The sequence below is a fragment of the Mesoplodon bidens genome (assembly GCF_964165515.1).
Source record: "Mesoplodon bidens genome assembly, chromosome: 4".
Classification (NCBI taxonomy): Eukaryota; Metazoa; Chordata; class Mammalia; order Artiodactyla; family Ziphiidae; genus Mesoplodon; species Mesoplodon bidens.
The window spans coordinates 146,327,816-146,345,010 of NC_138160.1; the positions used below are offsets into that span (position 1 = coordinate 146,327,816).

The following is a 17,195-nucleotide window of genomic DNA, read 5'->3' on the forward strand; positions in this document are numbered from 1 at the left end:
TTCTCTTTCTTGCTCACCTTCTCTTTCTCTCTCCCCCTCCCTCCCATCCTCGCCTTTTCCTTTTCTTTCATAGTTTTATTGCAATATAATTCACATACCATACAATTTGATCACTGAGAGCATACAATTTAATGGCTTTTAGCTATTCACAGTTATGTATCCATCACCAGTCAATTGTTTTTTTAAATTTATTTTATTGACATATAGTTGATATACAATGTTAATTTCTGCTGTACAGCAAAGTGATTCTGAGAGTATTCATATATGTGTATATATATATATTTTATTTATTTTATTTTATTTTTTTTGTGGTATGTGGGCCTCTCACTGTTGTGGCCCCTCCCATTGCGGAGCACAGGCTCCGGACGCGCAGGCTCAGCGGCCATGGCTCACGGGCCCAGCCGCTCCGCGGCATGTGGGATCCTCCCGGACCGGGGCATGAACCCGTGTCCCCTGCATCAGCAGGCGGACTCCCAACCACTGCGCCATCAGGGAAGCCCCCTATATATATATATTTTAAAATTATTTATTTTTGGCTGTGTTGGGTCTTCCTTACTGCACGCAGGCTTTCTCTAGTTGCGGCGAGTGGGGGGCTAATCTTCATTGCCGTGCACGGACTTCTCATTGCGGTGGCCTCTTGTTGCAGAGCAGGGCTCTGGGCGTGCTGGTTTCAGTAGTTGTGGCACATGGGCTCGGTAGTTGTGGCTCATGGGCTCAGTAGCTGTGGCTCACGGGCTTAGTTGCCCCATGGAATGTGGGATCTTCCCGGACCGGGGCACGAACCTGCGTCCCCTGCATCGGCAGGCGGACTCTCAACCACTGCGCCACCAGGGAAGCCCTGGCAGGCGGATTCTTTTTTTTTTTTTTTTTGCGGTACGTGGGCCTCTCACTGTTGTGGCCTCTCCCATTGCGGAGCGTAGGCTCCGGACGCGCAGGCTCAGCGGCCATGGCTCACGGGCCCAGCCGCTCCGCGGCATGTGGGATCTTCCCAGACCGGGGCACGAACCCGTGTCCCCTGCATTGGCAGGAGGACTCTCAACCACTGCGCCACCAGGGAAGCCCAGGCGGATTCTTAACCACTGCGCCACCAGGGGAGTCCCTATGTATGTATTCTTTTCCATTATGGTTTATCACAGGATATGGAATATAGTTCCTTGTGCTGTGCAGTAGGACTTTGTCGTTTATCCATTCTATGTATAATAGTTTGCATCTGCTAATCCCAAACTCCCAATCCATCCCCCATTTCCACCCCCCAACTTTGGCAACCACAAGTCTGTTCTCTATGTCTGTGAGTCCATTTTTGTTTTGTAGATAAGTTCATTTGTGTCATATTTTAGATTCCACATATAAATGATATATGGTATTTGTCTTTCTCTTTCTGACTTACTTCACTTAGTATGATAATCTCTAGGTCCATCCATGTTGCTGCAAATGGCATTATTTTGTTCTTTTTCATGACTAATATTCCATTGTATATATTTATCACATCTTCTTTATCCATTCCTCTGTCAATGGATATTTAGATTGCTTCCATGTCTTGACTATTGTAAACAATGCTGCAATGAACACTGGGTATACCTTTTCATGTATCTTTTCAAATTATAGTTTTGTCTAGGTATATGCCCAGGAGTGGGATTGCTGGATCATAATGTAGTTCTATTTTTAGTTTTTTGAGGAAACTCCACACTGTTTTCCATAGTGACTGCACCAATTTACATCCCTACCAATGGTGTAGGAGGGTTCCCTTTTCTCCACACCCTCACTGGCATTTGTTATTTGTAGATTTTTAAATGATGGCCCGCATAACCAGTCAAGTTTAGAACATTCCCATGATCCCAAGGTGCTCGGGTTTTCTCCTGAGGACAATGGGGGCCAAGAGAGAGAGTTCTGAGCAGGGGAAGGAGGGGACCCTTGCAGCTCCTGGGAGGAAGGTTGGATTGCAGGGGCAAAGGAGGGAGCTGGGAGACCCTGAGGAAGCTGGGACCACCTCTAGCTTCTCAGCCTGTCCCCTGGTGGTGAGGCTCTGTAGGGTCTGCCACCTCTCATTATACTCAGTGAGGATGACCAAGGTCTTCTGCTGTTATGGGCTCAAGGCTGCTCACGGAACAAAAAAGTGTGTTGAAGTCCTAACCCCCAGAACCTTAGAACGTGCCCTTATTTGGAAATAGGGTTTCTGCAGGTGCAATTAGTAAAGATGAGGTCGTGCTGCAGGAGGATGAATCCCTAAAGCAACGTGACTGGTGTCCATGTCTTATGACAGCCATGTGAAGGACACAAGGGGGACATCTTTGACAACAGAGGCAGAGACTGAAGTCCTGCTGCTACAAGCCAAGGGACACCAAGGACTGCCGGCAACCACAAGAACCCAGCGAGAGGCAAGGAAAGACCCTCTCTTCCATGCTACAGTATAGCCTTGCCAACACCTCGATTCTGTACTTCCGGCCTCCAGAACTATATGACAATAAACGTCTGTTGCTCTAAGCTACCCAGTTTGGGACACTTGGTTAAGGCAGCCTGGGAAACTAATATGTCCGGGGAGGAGCAGGACATCACGTTGGCATCCAAGTCTTGGGGCCATGGAGAGGGTGTGAATGGGGGCTCCGGATGGTGGAGGGCTGCCTGGGGAGGAGGACCAAGCTTTTCATTTGAGCAGAGGTGATGAGAGCGTGGCCCACGTATTCTGAGAAGAAACTTTAACTGGTTTCCAGAAAGGCATCCTGGGGATGGGGTGGGGTGCAGATGGGATCCTCCCAGCAGCATCCTCTCCTGGGGCACTGAGGGAGAGCCATAGCTGCTCAGCGGAGGGGGCAGGGGCTTTCCTCCCCAGGAGTCTAGCCTCCAGTCCCTAGGCCGGGCTGGGGGGAAAGATCAGAGGAGACAGACCAACCTGGCATTGGCGGTGGGGAGACAGGAGCTACCAGATCTTCCTGTTTTGGGAGTAGGGGGTGGGCAACCAGACCAGGGGACAGTGAGTAGAGGAAGGGTGGCCAGGAGACAGAGGCCAGCCGGCGGTGCCTCAGGGGTCCTCGGGCCCAGCTTCCCCTCCTCCCACCACCTGCGGATGGCAACTGCCTTTCTGGCAGATATCGGTGGGCAAGCTGGGTAGCTTCAGACCTCACCTCAGCTGCCCTATGGCCCTGTCCTCTCCCTATGGGACCCAGCCAGCCCAAGCTCCCCACTGTGGGGGCGCTGCTTTGGCCAACTGCTGCACCCCACCTGAGAGTCCTTGGGGCCCAGCGAGTCCTGCTGGGCCAACAATGTCCGAACCCAGGTCACCCTGCCTCCTACCCCCCAAGGCAGCCCCGGCCTCACGCTGCAAAAACAATTATCTGGATCATCTTTATGGGGCTTAAGCTTGGGTGAGAGCAGATGGGGCGTGAGCTGGGGATTTGGGGCTGGGTATCCACTCCCCGCCACGTCCCAGTCTCTTAAAAAGCCTTCTCTGGCACGGGGCCAGGGCAGAGGCCAGTGGAGAGGTGGACAGGACCCAGGTGAGGGGAGCAGGGACAATGATGGACCAGGAAGAGAAGGATGGGGGCTTGGCCTCCTGCGACAAGGTGAGCAGGCCCCACCGCCCCCCCCCACACCACCAACTCAAGGACCCGTGAATGACAAGGCTAATTAGTTTGTAGGGCACCTAATTAGCAACTGAGTCTCCTGGGACCCCCGACCCAGTTGCCGCCCAAGAAGGTGCTAGTGGGCGGGAGGGTCCGAGTGCCTAACCCAGCCCCAGGGCAGAGGTCAGGGCTCTTATTACTGACCCCCTGTGAGGTGAGGGATGCTGGGATTTAGGAGCTGTCAGGGGGACGTTCCCCTGGCTTGTGTCCCAGCCCCCGGGCCACCCCGCAGTCAGGCCCCAATCTAGGACGGTGGCCCTCTCCCTTGGGGCAGCACCACGTGACATGGCACTGCTGGTGGAGCCCCTGGGGCGGGGGCCGGGATTGAGAAGGAGACTCATGTCTCATTTGGAGCAGCTCTGCAGAGCAGCACATCAGCGGGCACCATGGTGAGAGCCACAGAAGGGGCAGGGCAGGCCCGGGGATCGGGGGGAAGCTGGCCGGCCAGGAGGGGAGTTGAGGGTTCCTCCAGCTGAAGGACCGGCCGGACTGAGTGTGTCTGTCCCCCAGGCGGGCTCCCCAGACCAGGAGGGCTTCTTCAATCTGCTGAGCCACGTGCAGGGCGGCCGGATGGAGGAGCAGCGCTGCTCACTGCAGGCGGGGCCGGGCCCAGACTCCGAGGGCCGTGAGAGTGGGCAGGGAGGTGTGCGGAAGTGGGCGTGATGGGGGGGCGTGAATGGGGCAAGTGGCCATCTGGGGGACCAGTGGGCAAGGGTCTGAGAAAGTCAGCAGGCAAGTGGGGACAGAGATGCCTGTGGGTTGGGGGCAGATGTGAGCATGCTTCCTGGAGAATGTGAGTGGGGATGGAGGAATGGGTTGGGGGCCTCCAGCTGGGCTGAGTTCTTCCCCACGGCCTCTGCTTCATGCAGAGAGTGGCCCTGCACCCGAGATGGACAGTCTCATGGACATGCTGGCCAGTACCCAGGGCCGCCGCATGGATGACCAGCGTGTGACAGTCAGCGCCTTGCCTGGCTTCCAGCCTTTGGGCCCCAAGGTAGGTGAGACCAGCCACACTGATCCCTCTAACCCTCTAACCCTGCCTCCCACCCCCACCCCTAGTCACCATCTGCCCCTGGGGACGAGCGCCTGGTAGGAGCGCCCACCCTGCGCACTTGCCAGTCACAAGACCCTGGCCAATCCAATACCCCAGTTCAGAGTAGGACAAAGGCCCAGACAGGGCTGGGAAGAGATCAAGGTCATGCAGGGGGCGTGTTAAAGTCAGAGCTGTGGCCAGAACTTGTGGCTCCTGCTCCCAAGTCTGAGAACTTCAAGGAGGCGAGAGAGAATAGACCCGCTCCTGGGAAGACCCCTTGAGGGTGGAGAGCACGCGAGATCATGCCCAGGACACATCCAGACACCCATGTGTCCATGTCACACGTACTCACCCACAGCTTGGCTTCTGATCAAGATCCCAGGGACGTCCCCAAGACCCACCAGCTCCCAAATACCACCCTAAATGTTGAGTAACTGAGGAGTGGAGAAGCTCAGGGACGGTGGGGGCAGATGGGGGGAGGTGGGACTCTGGTTGCCACCTGCACTGGCCAGCACTGCCCTTGGCCCTCTGGCTGACCCCTCTGCATCCACAGGATGGAGTACAGAAACGAGCCGGGACCCTCAGCCCCCAACCCCTCCTCACCCCTCAGGACCCAACTGCACTCAGCTTCCGTCGAAACAGCAGCCCCCAGCCCCAGACACAAGCCCCGTGAGGGCCTGAGGCGTCCTGGGCCCCACTTGGCCCCCAAAAGCAGACAATAAAACACTTCCACAAGCAACGAAGAACCGTGTATGTGTGTCATTCTGTGAGTGGAGAGGCAGGGATTCAGGCACTGGGAGGCCTCAGGACCTCTGCTGGGCAGCACGAAGGAGCTTTTCCTCCCGCTGCTTCCGTATCCTTTCTTTGAATTCTTCTAGCTCTCGGCGCTGGGTAAGGGAGTGAGATGGAAAGGAAGGAGGGGCGTACACACCTCAGGGCCTGGACCTCTTTCTCAGCACCCCTCCCCTTAATCCCCCAGACCACCACTTCACAGTTCAGTGACTACACTGGAAGCCTGTGCCAATTATAACCCAAGTCCAAGTGGGGTGAGCTTCAACCTTCAGGGAGAGGGCGGTAAGGAAATCACGTGTCCCTCCACTCTCGGTTCCCTGCCCATGACTGAGGGTCCCATCATGGCCACAGGAACCCACACTCTTCCTTCCTCTGGTGGGAGGAAAAGGAGGTTGCTTACCTTGTCTTCCTTCTCAGGGGGCCACAGCTCCCTCTGTAGGGACAAAGTCACAGCTGGATACACAAGCCAGGAGCCTCCAGAGCCCTACACCCAGGGCAGGGTTGGCTCAGGGGAGGCAGACACTGGTCCCCATCAGGTTGGTGCCCCATACCCTCCCCCACCCCCGGAATGAACCTGTGCCCACCTTGCGCTGTATGACATAGTCCTCAAACCACTCGGCCTGATTGGCAATCCAGAACATAGCCACAGGGAAAGTGAGGTAGATGGTCATCTGGAAGGGCAGGGGCGAGATAAGAAGAGCCAGGAGTCACCTCCACCACCCCAAAACTGTGCAGAGGCTGCTTAGAGCCTGGAGGACCATCCCCTGACAGAGACCAGTGGTGCTTCCCCAGCGCCCGCAGAACCCCAAAACTCCCATCAAGGGTACAGAAGCCACACACCTTAAAGTCTAGCCTCCATAATCCAAGAGTCCCTTCCAAAAGCCCCCTCCGAGTCCGGGAGACTCCCTCTCAAAGAAAGACACACACACACATACACACACAGTCGCCCCAGGAACAGAAAAGCTCGTACTACAGTAAAGGTATCTCTTTGAGACCTCATTATCCCAACCCCAGTTAGATCCCGGAGCACACCCAGACCCAGGCCTCATTCTTCAGATTCTACTCCCCTAACTCTAGGAGTATGCCTACGAGAAAGACGCACACCCACTATGACCCCGAGAGCTCCCCCAGAACCTGAAGCCTTCCTTCTTAGAGCCCCCTCCCCAGATCACCCTTCTCAGGAGGCTTTCCTCACACCAGCCCTCCCAGAGCCCCGAACCCTGTGCCCCCTTCTCTGGGGTTCCAAACGTAAAGGTCCCTCTCAAATCTCAGGAGCTTTCGCTCCAGAGCCACCTCTCTCAGAGGTCCCCCTTTTCAGAGCCTCCTCCTCAACCAGGAAGACCCCGCGCCCAGACCTGCAACCGCTCCATTGCTCACTGACCCGAAACACCTCCAGCTTCACCCCCATCTCGCTCTTCTCAGGCTTCAAAGCCGCTTCCGCCCAAAGCCAACCATCCAGCAAGACAGCAGCTCACTGGGAGTCCGAGGGTTCCACTGCTGAACCTGATTGGTCCGATGAGCATCGTGACAACGTCATATTCGGGCGCTTCTTCTCTGCTTCCGGTAGCTGGACGTCTACGTGAAAGTCAACAACGCAGTGCGCGCAATCGGGAAAGGTTCAACCAATAGGAAGTGGGCCTGGTCCGAGGGGGCGGGCCTTCAGCGGGAGACATCATTATAACGCGACTCCTGCGCGTACCTGGAGTGCCAGGAAAATGGTGGTGATGGCGCGCCTCTCGAGGCCCGAGCGGCCGGATCTTGTCTTCGTGAGTCCGCGGCGGGCCCGGGGGTGGCCTGCCTGGGGGCACTGGGGCTTAGATACCTCAGGAGATTCGGACCTGGCAGCCCGGGGGGTCTAGGCCAAAGTTATGCCGGTCTGAGGGCAGGAGGACCCTTACGGGCCAGAGACCGGATCATGATGTACGGACCAGGCTGGTCAGAAGCAAAGGTCTGGTGGTAGAGCCCAGGTGACCTGAGCAAAGAGCAGGTGGTTGACGTTAAGGGCCTGGCGTCCCGGGCCTGGGGCGGAAATGGGAGCGGGCGAGAAGGGAGACTCGCGTAGCTCAATCTTGAGAGGCTTGGTGTTTGAAGTAAAGGCATGACGACCAGTCCACGTTTCTGGTTTCAGTGGTAAAATCTTGGTGTCTTGGGTAACGGTCTAGGTTTGGTCCTGAGCGTTATAGTTTTTGGGATAAGGGCATGGTGTCTGGACCGGGAGAACCCTGGAATCAGAAGTAAAGACCGGGTGATGTGGAGCTGATCAGACGATGGCCCGTGGAGTCCTGAAGAGTCAAAGGCTTGGTGTTTGAAGTAGAAGCCTGGCATCTTCACTAGATTCTTGGTGTCTCGAGTTAAAGGCTAGGCATCTTGTACATACCTTTTTTTCTGAGATAAGGGTCTAGCTTCCAAGTTCTGGGGCAGAGTTGAGCTAGACTCTGGCTAGTGGGGGCCTGAGGTGCCAGACGTGTCGTGTCTGGGAAGAGGCATGTTGTGAGGAGGTGACACTTGACGTCTAGGGCAGAGGCCTGGCGTCGGACCAGGGTCTTGGTGGCAAAAGAGTGTGGTGATCTGGGCCAGAAAGTGGATAGCTTGATTAGGAAGGCCAAAAGAGTGATGTCTGGCTGACAGTCTCATATCTGGCCTAGAACGCTATGACCAAGGAGTCTGATGGTCTGGGTCAGATTGTAGGCAGTAGTATTATTCTGAAGGGTCTGGACCAGATTCCTGGTATCTGGGTGTCTGGTGACTGGGCTCCCGATGGTGGGGAGTGGGATCTGGGACCTGGGAGGGGTCTGGAGTTTGGAGTGGAGTGGTGCTGCACAAGGCTCTGAGAACAGGTCTGTCTTCTCCCCGTACCCCGGCCCTGGCAGGAGGAGGAGGACCTCCCCTATGAGGAGGAAATCATGCGGAACCAGTTCTCCGTCAAATGCTGGCTCCGCTACATTGAGTTTAAGCAGGGTGCCCCGAAGCCCAGACTTAATCAGCTGTATGAGCGGGCGCTGAAGCTGCTGCCCTGCAGGTGAGATTGGTTGCAGCTACCCTGCCTGCCCCAGCTCCACACCCACCCCACCTTATCCAATCACCCCAGAACTTGCTAGTAGGTCCCACGTGACTATGTGTTGTGTCGCCGAATATACATCCCCTGATCAGTGAGCACACCTTCCCTGACGTCCCCGCCATCCCCCCTTCGCAGAGACTTGTCACCCCTCCCTGGGCCCCTTCTCCAAGTACTTGTCTCGTGGGGCAGAGTGAAGGGTCCTGAGGTCCATAAAGCTGACCAATCACTGTCTGCCCGTCCCCTCTCCCCCCACCCCCCCAGCTACAAACTCTGGTACCGCTACCTGAAGGCACGCCGGGCGCAGGTGAAGCATCGCTGTGTGACCGACCCTGCCTATGAAGATGTCAACAACTGCCACGAGAGAGCCTTTGTTTTCATGCACAAGGTGGGGAGGGGGCCTGGCTGGGCCAGGGGATGAGTGGGGAGGTGGGGCTCAGTCCACGGAGGTGGACAGAGCAGGGGGTTGGAGTCCTGTGGCCTCTGTGCGCTCAGGGTTGATCGAGACTCGGTTCCGGGGGACGGGAGCCCCGGGTCCTGCTGCAGTGGACATCTGGGGTCTTTATGGCCTGGTGGTGGTGCTGACAGCTCAGACCCTGCCTCGCCCCACACGTCCAGATGCCCCGGCTGTGGCTAGATTACTGCCAGTTCCTGATGGACCAGGGACGCGTCACACACACGCGCCGCACTTTCGACCGTGCCCTCCGAGCGTTGCCCATCACACAGCACTCTCGTATTTGGCCCTTGTACCTGCGCTTCCTGCGCTCACACTCCCTGCCTGAGACCGCTGTGCGGGGCTACCGGCGCTTCCTCAAGGTAAGCCCCTCAGAGGGCGAGATGGGGCCAGGCTCAGGCAGGTGGGCCAGTTCCCCCAGGTCAAGGCTTTATAGAAACCGGCTCATTGGGCCACTGTCTGCCCTAACAGACAGAATATGGAAACATGTCAGGTATTAAGACAGGGGTCGGGGACAGTGTGGCTAAGACAGTTGCTGCCTCCATGGAGCTTTCAGTCTAACTTTGCAGACAGATACATGTTGCTTGACTGCATAAATCAAAGTAAAACTGCAACCATGGGAGGGCAGGGAATAGGAGATAAATGACTAGGGAAACAAATAACAGCCAGGGCTCAGAGTCGAGGTGCAAATAGTGGGGAAGCATTGTGCAGTTTTCCTGAACTTATAATGTCTCTTATGTGTCGTGAAATGCTTAGCATAGTGCTGTTAAGGGGCTTGTGATGAAAGCAAGTCTTGGCCTGTGCAGGCTAGACCACTGATGTCTAAGCTAGACCAGTCAGAACTGAGACTAGACCAGTGACGTCCAGGCTGGACCAGTCAGGACTGAGACTGGACCAGTGAGGTCCAGGCTGGACCAGTCAGGACTGAGACTGGACCACTGGGGCCCAGGCTGGACCAGTCAGGACTGAGACTGGAGCAGTTGGGACCCAGGCTGGACCAGTCAGGGCTGGGGGTGGACCAGTGAGGCTCAGGCTGGAACAGTCAGGGCCCAGACTGGACTAGTGAGGGCTGAGGCTGGACCAGTCAGGGCCCAGAGTGGACCAATCAGGGCTGGGGGTGGACCAGTGAGGCCCAGGCTGGACAGGTGTAGCTATGACTGGGTGTGCAGGGCGAGCTCTTGTCCGGGACAGTGGTGGGTGGCTGACAGAAAACCCAGAGTGGGAGGGGGCACGGTGGCATGGCCTTGTGGCCCCACTGACAGCTGGCGGGTGGGTGGGTGCCCAGCTGAGCCCCGAGAGCGCCGAGGAGTACATCGAGTACCTCAAGTCGAGCGACCGGCTGGACGAGGCCGCACAGCGCCTGGCCACCGTGGTGAACGACGAGCGCTTCGTGTCCAAGGCCGGCAAGTCCAACTACCAGGTGGGCCCCGGGGTGACGGCTGGGCGGGAGGGCTCACCCTCTCAGGGACAAGGCTGACGCTCCTTCCCGTGCCTTGCAGCTGTGGCACGAGCTCTGCGACCTCATCTCCCAGAACCCAGACAAGGTGCAGTCTCTCAGCGTGGATGCCATCATCCGCGGGGGCCTCACCCGCTTCACCGACCAACTGGGCAAGCTCTGGTGCTCGCTGGCCGACTACTACATCCGCAGTGGTCACTTCGAGAAGGTGCTTGAGCATGCGGGGCTCCGGGAGCGGGGCGGGGTCTCCCTCCAGCACACAGTATTGGGGGATGCCTGAGGACACGCGTGTGAGCAGAAGACGTGCACATGGACCGCTTGGGCACACGTGTGCGTGTGTGCGCTGCGCACATTTGCCTTTCTGAAGGTGGGGAGAGGCAGGCATCACGGCCCTGCCGGCAAGTGCACCCACCTCAGGCCAGCCAGACCTGGATCTCTCTGCTCTGGCCTTGGACCTGCTTCAGCTTGGGTGTCCTCATTTGCAAAATGAGAGTGACAGTCACTTCCTTGCCTACTGGGGCTCAGGCACCGAGCGGGTGTCCGGTGTGAGGGTCCCTCCCGAGGTGTTGGTGTTTCTGTCCGTGTCCACGTTGGCTGTTCTCCTCATTGGGCCATGGAGTGGCGAGCTTGGGGCTGGGGAGGGGGCGGGGCGTGGAGCTCTGAGAGGTCCCCAGAGGGGCTGGCTTGGGACTGGCTGGTGGGGGGGGGCCGGGGGGAGCAGAGTGGGAGGGAGGAGCTGCAGTTGGGGCTCAGAGGGGGTGGTGAAGGACTAGGGAAAGGGGATCCCTGCAGGCTGAGGAGGGGCCGGCTGTGTCCTGCTGCGGGGAGCCGCCAGCCAGCCAGCCGTGAGCAGGACATAGGCCTGACCAGGTGTGTGTCTTACAGAGACCCTTCAGGCTGACACTTTGAGCGGAACGCACTGGCCGAGGCTGGCAGCAGGAGACCGGCCAGGAGGCTGCTGGAGCCAGCGGCCAGGCAGAGGCAGAGGGGCAGGATCAGCCAGGGACGGGTGGAGCGACGGGCCTCGCCCATGCCAGCACTTTCCTTTCATGCTGCCCTCGGGGGTTGGTGGGAGGGTGACGGGGAGAATGTGAGCTGCAGAAGGGGGGTCGGGCAGGCGTGAGGGGTACTTTGTAGCAACGATTGAGCACTCCGTGGCAGGCTGAGGTTAGGGTCCCTGCAGGGTGGCTGGTTACCTATTGGGTCTCACTGGGGCCAGACCCTTTATGCGTCTCACTCGAGCCCCGCAGTGACTCTGTGTGAGGGGCTGTCACTGTCGGTTTACTGCTGAGGAGCTGAGGCCCCCAGCTCACTCTGGCAGAGGAGGGGAGGGGAGCTCCAACCGTGGCTGTGCGCTGACGGAGCTGGGCAGGCCTGGGGAAGGCCCTGCGGGGGTTCCAATTTGGGACTGGTGCTGCCGGATGCCCTGTGTGCACACGGTGGGCACACGTGCCTCTCTGCTACCAGCACTTTCCCCATCCCCACAGGCTCGGGACGTGTACGAGGAGGCCATCCGGACCGTGATGACCGTGCGGGACTTCACCCAGGTGTTCGACAGCTATGCCCAGTTCGAGGAGAGCATGATCGCGGCGAAGATGGAGACGGCCTCGGAGCTGGGGCGGGAGGAGGAGGGTGAGCAGCAGGGGTGGACCGCAGGGCTTGGAGGTGTCCCGACTGGCTGGGTCAGGGGAGATGTGGGTCTTGGAGTCAGAGGCCAGCAGGGAGGGAGTCTGAATGGGCAGTGCGGGTGGGATCTCAGCGGGTAGCCAGGTCTGGGAACACATCTCAGTGGGCCTTGGGCTGGCCACTGGTGGGAAGGGAGAGCTGGGTGGACAGCAGGGGTGGGGAGGGGGGCCTGGGCCAGAGCTTGGCAGGGAAGAAGGGCTGGGGGGAATGGTGGGGATTGGAGGGGGTTCCAGAGTAGCCTGGCCCCGGGGCAAGTGTGAGGTCAGGGTGGCCCTGGGGCAGCTCAGGGAAGGAGTGCCCAGATGGACAGTGGCGGGGAGCTGGGGGCTGAAGGGAGAGAGAGCTGAGAGACGGAGGTGACCAAGGGGCCGCGTGCTGAGGCCTCCCCCGCTGCTCCCGGCTTTTCCCACGGGTCCCAGATGACGTGGACCTGGAGCTGCGCCTGGCTCGCTTTGAGCAGCTCATCAGCCGGCGGCCCCTGCTCCTCAACAGCGTCCTGCTGCGCCAGAACCCGCACCACGTGCACGAGTGGCACAAGCGCGTGGCCCTGCACGAGGGTCGCCCGAGGGAGGTATGTGGCGGCCCCGCCCCCCGTCCCCAGGCCCCGCCCTCCCTGACCAGGGCCCCGCCCAGCCTGACCCAACCCTTCCTGCCCAGATCATTAACACGTACACGGAGGCTGTGCAGACGGTGGACCCCTTCAAGGCCACCGGCAAGCCCCACACCCTGTGGGTTGCGTTCGCCAAGTTTTACGAGGACAACGGGCAGCTGGATGACGTGAGTGTCGTGTCGCCTGTGCGTGTCGCCTGTGCGTGTTGCTTGTACGAGTACTTACAGGTCCTCCTCCCCGCGCCCACAGGCGGGCGGGCGGGGTCTCAGCCTGGCCTCTGCCCGCCCCACAGGCCCGCGTCATCCTGGAGAAAGCCACCAAGGTGAGCTTCAAGCAGGTGGACGACCTGGCCAGTGTGTGGTGCGAGTGTGGCGAGCTGGAGCTCCGGCACGAGAACTACGACCAGGCCTTGCGGCTGCTGCGAGTAAACACAAGCCTGAGGTGGGGGTGGGGGTGGGGGAGCCTCAGAGTGTGTGATCTGGTCCTGGACACACCCCCGGCTTTCCCCCTGCTGGCGCTGCCCGTGCAGAAGGCGACGGCGCTGCCCGCCCGTCGTGCCGAGTACTTCGACGGCTCGGAGCCCGTGCAGAACCGCGTATACAAGTCTCTGAAGGTGTGGTCAATGCTGGCCGACCTGGAGGAGAGCCTCGGCACCTTCCAGGTGAGCTGCCAGGATGGGATGGGGGCATGGGATGGGACACGCCCTGCAGGGGGCCGCTGACTCCACCCCTGGGACACGCTCTGACCGGCCCCCTGCCCAACAGTCCACCAAAGCCGTCTATGACCGCATCCTGGACCTGCGCATCGCCACGCCCCAGATCGTCATCAACTACGCCATGTTCCTGGAGGAGCACAAGTACTTTGAAGAGAGCTTCAAGGTGAGGGGACCCCGGATGGCACTGTCCCCACCCGGGCTGCCGTCACCGCCGATTGGGAGTCTTAAACAACAGAGGTGTGTTTTCTCAGTCCTGAAGGTCGGAAGCCCGAGATCAAGGTGTCGGCAGGGCTGGTGTCCTCGGAGGCCCCTCTCCTTGGCTTGTAGAGGCTGCTTTCTCACTGTGTCTTCACATGGACACCTTTCTGTGTGTTTCTGGTGTCCCTCCTGTGCCCAGATCTGCTTTTGTGAGGCTGTCAGTTGTATTGGAATGAAATTTACCCTAATGATCTCTTTTTTTAAAAAAAATTTATTTATTTTTGGCCGCGTTGGGTCTTTGTTGCTGCACGCGGGCTTTCTCTAGTTGTGGCGAGCGGGGGCTGCTCTTCGTTGTGGTGCGCGGGCTTCTCATTGCGCTGGCTTCTCGTTGCGGAGCACGGGCTCTAGGTGCATGGGCTTCAGTAGTTGTGGCGCACGGGCTTCAGTAGTTGTGGCGCATGGGCTTAGCTGCCCTGCGGCATGTGGGATCTTCCTGGAAGGGCTCAAACCTGTGTCCCCTGTTTTGGCAGGCAGATTCTTAACCACTGTGCCACCAGGGAAGTCCTCTCAGTTTAACTTAGTTGCTTCTTTAAAGATCTTATCTCAGGACACAGTCTCGTTCTGAGGTACGGGGAGTTAGGATTTCAACTTGAATTTGGGGGGACACAGGTCAGCCTGTCACAGGCACGGAGTTCTGCCTGTGTGTGCGGGGGTGTCCCTGCCTTGCTGCTCAGGTGATGGGTTTTAGGCACATGGGGTGTTTTCCATGTGCATGTGTACGTGTGGCGGGGCTTTGCCCCACTGTCTGAAGTTTTGTCGTGTACATGTGGAGACTGCACACATACATGGACGGGGAGGTCATACACGCATGCGAGTGCCCCCTCTGCCTGAGTGGCAGGCCCCGCCCCTCTGCCTGGGTGGTGAACCTTCTTCCAGGACACCGGGCTCCAGTGTCTGCCGAGCTGAGGTTCCACCCTCCTCTTCAGCCATAAAGCCACTGACTGATCTTAGTGAGTCCTAGTCTAGCTCTGTCTTTGGGGTCCTTGCAGTCTGTCCAGGGAGACAGGCAGCGCACAGACCCTCTTGGCTGGGCTTTGATTGCGTGATCACAGGGAGAAGTGGGATGGGGAGAGGTGGGCAGACAAGGGGCCCACTTGCTGAGCCCTAAGGAGTCTCCCCCTGCGGACTCACACGACTCCCCCTTGGGGCAGGCGTACGAGCGCGGCATCTCGCTGTTCAAGTGGCCCAACGTGTCCGACATCTGGAGTACCTACCTGACCAAGTTCATTGCCCGCTACGGGGGCCAGAAGCTGGAGCGGGCACGGGACCTGTTTGAGCAGGCGCTGGATGGCTGCCCTCCCAAATACGCAAAGAGTGAGGAGGGCCAGGCGGGCTCGGTGGGGGGGGTTGGAGGGGGCATCACGGGCCCAGCCACTGACCTCTGACACCTCCACCCACCGCTGCATCCTGTCACAGCCCTGTACCTGTTGTACGCGCAGCTGGAGGAGGAATGGGGCTTGGCCCGGCACGCCATGGCTGTGTACGAGCGCGCCACCAGGGCCGTGGAGCCTGCCCAGCAATACGACATGTTCAACATCTACATCAAGCGGGCGGCCGAGATCTATGGGGTCACCCACACCCGCAGTATCTATCAGAAGGCCATCGAGGTGCCCGCCACAGGGGGTGGGGTGGGGAGCTGGGGGTAGGGAGGGGGAAGAAGGGGTCCTGTAGGCAGGGTATCCGAGCGAGCCTGCGCGTGGCGTCTGTGGGGAGGCCCACCCGCCCAGGGGCCGGCCTGGTGTGCTGGGAACCACCGGGGCTCCCCCAGAGGGGCGGCCCCCTCCGCCTCACATCCCACCCTCCCTGATCCCTCCCGACCCTGCCCAGGTGCTGTCAGACGAGCACGCCCGGGAGATGTGCCTGCGGTTCGCGGACATGGAGTGCAAGCTCGGGGAGATCGACCGCGCCCGGGCCATCTACAGCTTCTGCTCGCAGATCTGTGACCCCCGGGTAGGGATGAGTCCCGGGCCCGTGGGTGTGGGAGTCTGCGGCTGAGCCAGCCGGCTCATGTCCCCCGGCCCCACCCCTCTGCAGACGACCGGGGCCTTCTGGCAGACGTGGAAGGACTTCGAGGTCCGGCACGGCAACGAGGACACCATCCGGGAGATGCTGCGGATCCGCCGCAGCGTGCAGGCCACGTACAACACTCAGGTCAACTTCATGGCCTCCCAGATGCTCAAGGTGTCGGGCAGCGCCACGGGCACTGGTGAGCAGCTGCAGCCCAGTGGTGGTCTCCCGGGTCTGGGAGCATCAGGGTCTCCTCTTCCTCCCCTGCCTCAGGCTGGGAGCTCCTCGAGGGCTGGGGCCTCAGGCCCAGGTCGGGGGGCGCCCAGCAGCACCCAGACCAAGGCAGGCACCTAAGGCCGTGGTTGAGGACAGCCTGCCCACGGCATCTGACCCCCACGCTTCCCCCCGCAGTGTCCGACCTGGCCCCCGGGCAGAGTGGCATGGACGACATGAAGCTGCTGGAACAGCGGGCCGAGCAGCTGGCGGCTGAGGCTGAGCAGGACCAGCCCTCGCGGGCCCAGAGCAAGATCCTGTTTGTGAGGTGAGGGCGGGGCGGTGGAGCTGGGGCTGGGAGGGAACCAGCTCTGCAGGAGGGGAGGGGCAGGGAGGTTGGGGGGCTGCAGGGCCCAGCTGAGCAGTGTGGCCCCCTCCCCCGGCCGCCTGCCTTCCCCAGGAGTGACGCCTCCCGGGAGGAGCTGGCCGAGCTGGCCCAGCAGGCCAACCCAGAGGAGATCGAGCTGGGCGAGGACGAGGACGAGATGGACCTGGAGCCCAACGGTAAGAGGCCGGCTGGCCAGGTGGGCTGGTGGGCAGAGGCGGGGGCGGGACCCCCTCCTGGAAGGTGACCGAGTCCTCCTCGCCTCACCCCCAGAGGTGCGTCTGGAGCAGCAGAGCGTGCCGGCCGCCGTGTTCGGGAGCCTGAAGGAAGACTGACTCCCATCCCCTACCCCCTGCACCGCTCCCCCAGTGAAGCTTGTGTTTGTACGTTCTGGTCTGAGCCTCCTTCCTCCCCGACCTCTCCTACTGCCTCGGTGCCCGTGGGGATTGCCAGCTCAGTGCCGCCCTGCCCCCCACCCCACCCCCCAGATTGGCCGGTGTGGGGAGGTGGGGCAGCTGGGCTTCGGGCCAGGGTACACGCTCCACCCTAACCCCGCAGAGCCAGTTCTGGGCTCTGAGAGGCCAGTCTTTCTGCTGCCTGAGGCCCTGAGCCTGCAGGGGGCCCCTGTCCCCCTCCCTCTCAGCAGGTAGAGATACTCAGCCTCCCCACCACCAGCCCTTTTTCCCTGGGTGAGGGCACCCCCCTCCCCTTGGGAAGAGACTGGGCTGAGCGCTCCGGAGGCAGGCGGGCCCCAACCAGCTCTGTGATCTTAGCAAGGCGCTTCTCTCCCTGGACAGCTGCCAGGAGCCAGACCTCAGCCATGGGCCGTGGCCTAGGTGCGGTCCTTAGTCCTAAGCGCTGGGAAGCCATTAGCGGGCTCTAAGCTAGGAAAGGATTTTAAGCATTCGGGGACT

The 17,195-nt window shown here is 59.8% G+C and overlaps 3 protein-coding genes across 3 annotated transcripts; 2 read left to right on the forward strand and 1 right to left on the reverse strand.

Annotated features, from left to right (window-relative positions):
* Positions 1-4,019: 4,019 nt before the first annotated feature.
* On the forward strand, positions 4,020-5,340 carry PCP2 (Purkinje cell protein 2). The gene is made up of 3 exons (XM_081231478.1): positions 4,020-4,248; positions 4,487-4,611; positions 5,204-5,340. Exons 1-3 carry the CDS (start codon positions 4,188-4,190, stop codon positions 5,321-5,323), a joined length of 306 nt encoding a protein of 101 aa, XP_081087604.1. The 5' UTR covers positions 4,020-4,187; the 3' UTR covers positions 5,324-5,340.
* A 47-nt stretch (positions 5,341-5,387) lies between these two features.
* On the reverse strand, positions 5,388-6,923 carry PET100 (PET100 cytochrome c oxidase chaperone). The gene is made up of 4 exons (XM_081231477.1): positions 6,824-6,923; positions 6,027-6,113; positions 5,843-5,875; positions 5,388-5,537 (listed from the first exon to the last, which is right to left on the reverse strand). Exons 1-4 carry the CDS (start codon positions 6,848-6,850, stop codon positions 5,454-5,456), a joined length of 231 nt encoding a protein of 76 aa, XP_081087603.1. The 5' UTR covers positions 6,851-6,923; the 3' UTR covers positions 5,388-5,453.
* A 194-nt stretch (positions 6,924-7,117) lies between these two features.
* On the forward strand, positions 7,118-16,667 carry XAB2 (XPA binding protein 2). The gene is made up of 19 exons (XM_081231893.1): positions 7,118-7,208; positions 8,313-8,461; positions 8,762-8,885; positions 9,116-9,313; positions 10,237-10,371; positions 10,451-10,615; positions 11,895-12,039; positions 12,513-12,664; positions 12,751-12,870; positions 12,996-13,127; positions 13,233-13,364; positions 13,468-13,581; positions 14,828-14,990; positions 15,093-15,283; positions 15,504-15,626; positions 15,711-15,882; positions 16,095-16,224; positions 16,357-16,460; positions 16,555-16,667. The coding sequence occupies exons 1-19, from the start codon at positions 7,158-7,160 to the stop codon at positions 16,614-16,616; spliced, it is 2,562 nt and encodes an 853-aa protein (XP_081088019.1). The 5' UTR covers positions 7,118-7,157; the 3' UTR covers positions 16,617-16,667.
* The last annotated feature ends 528 nt before the right edge of the window (positions 16,668-17,195 follow it).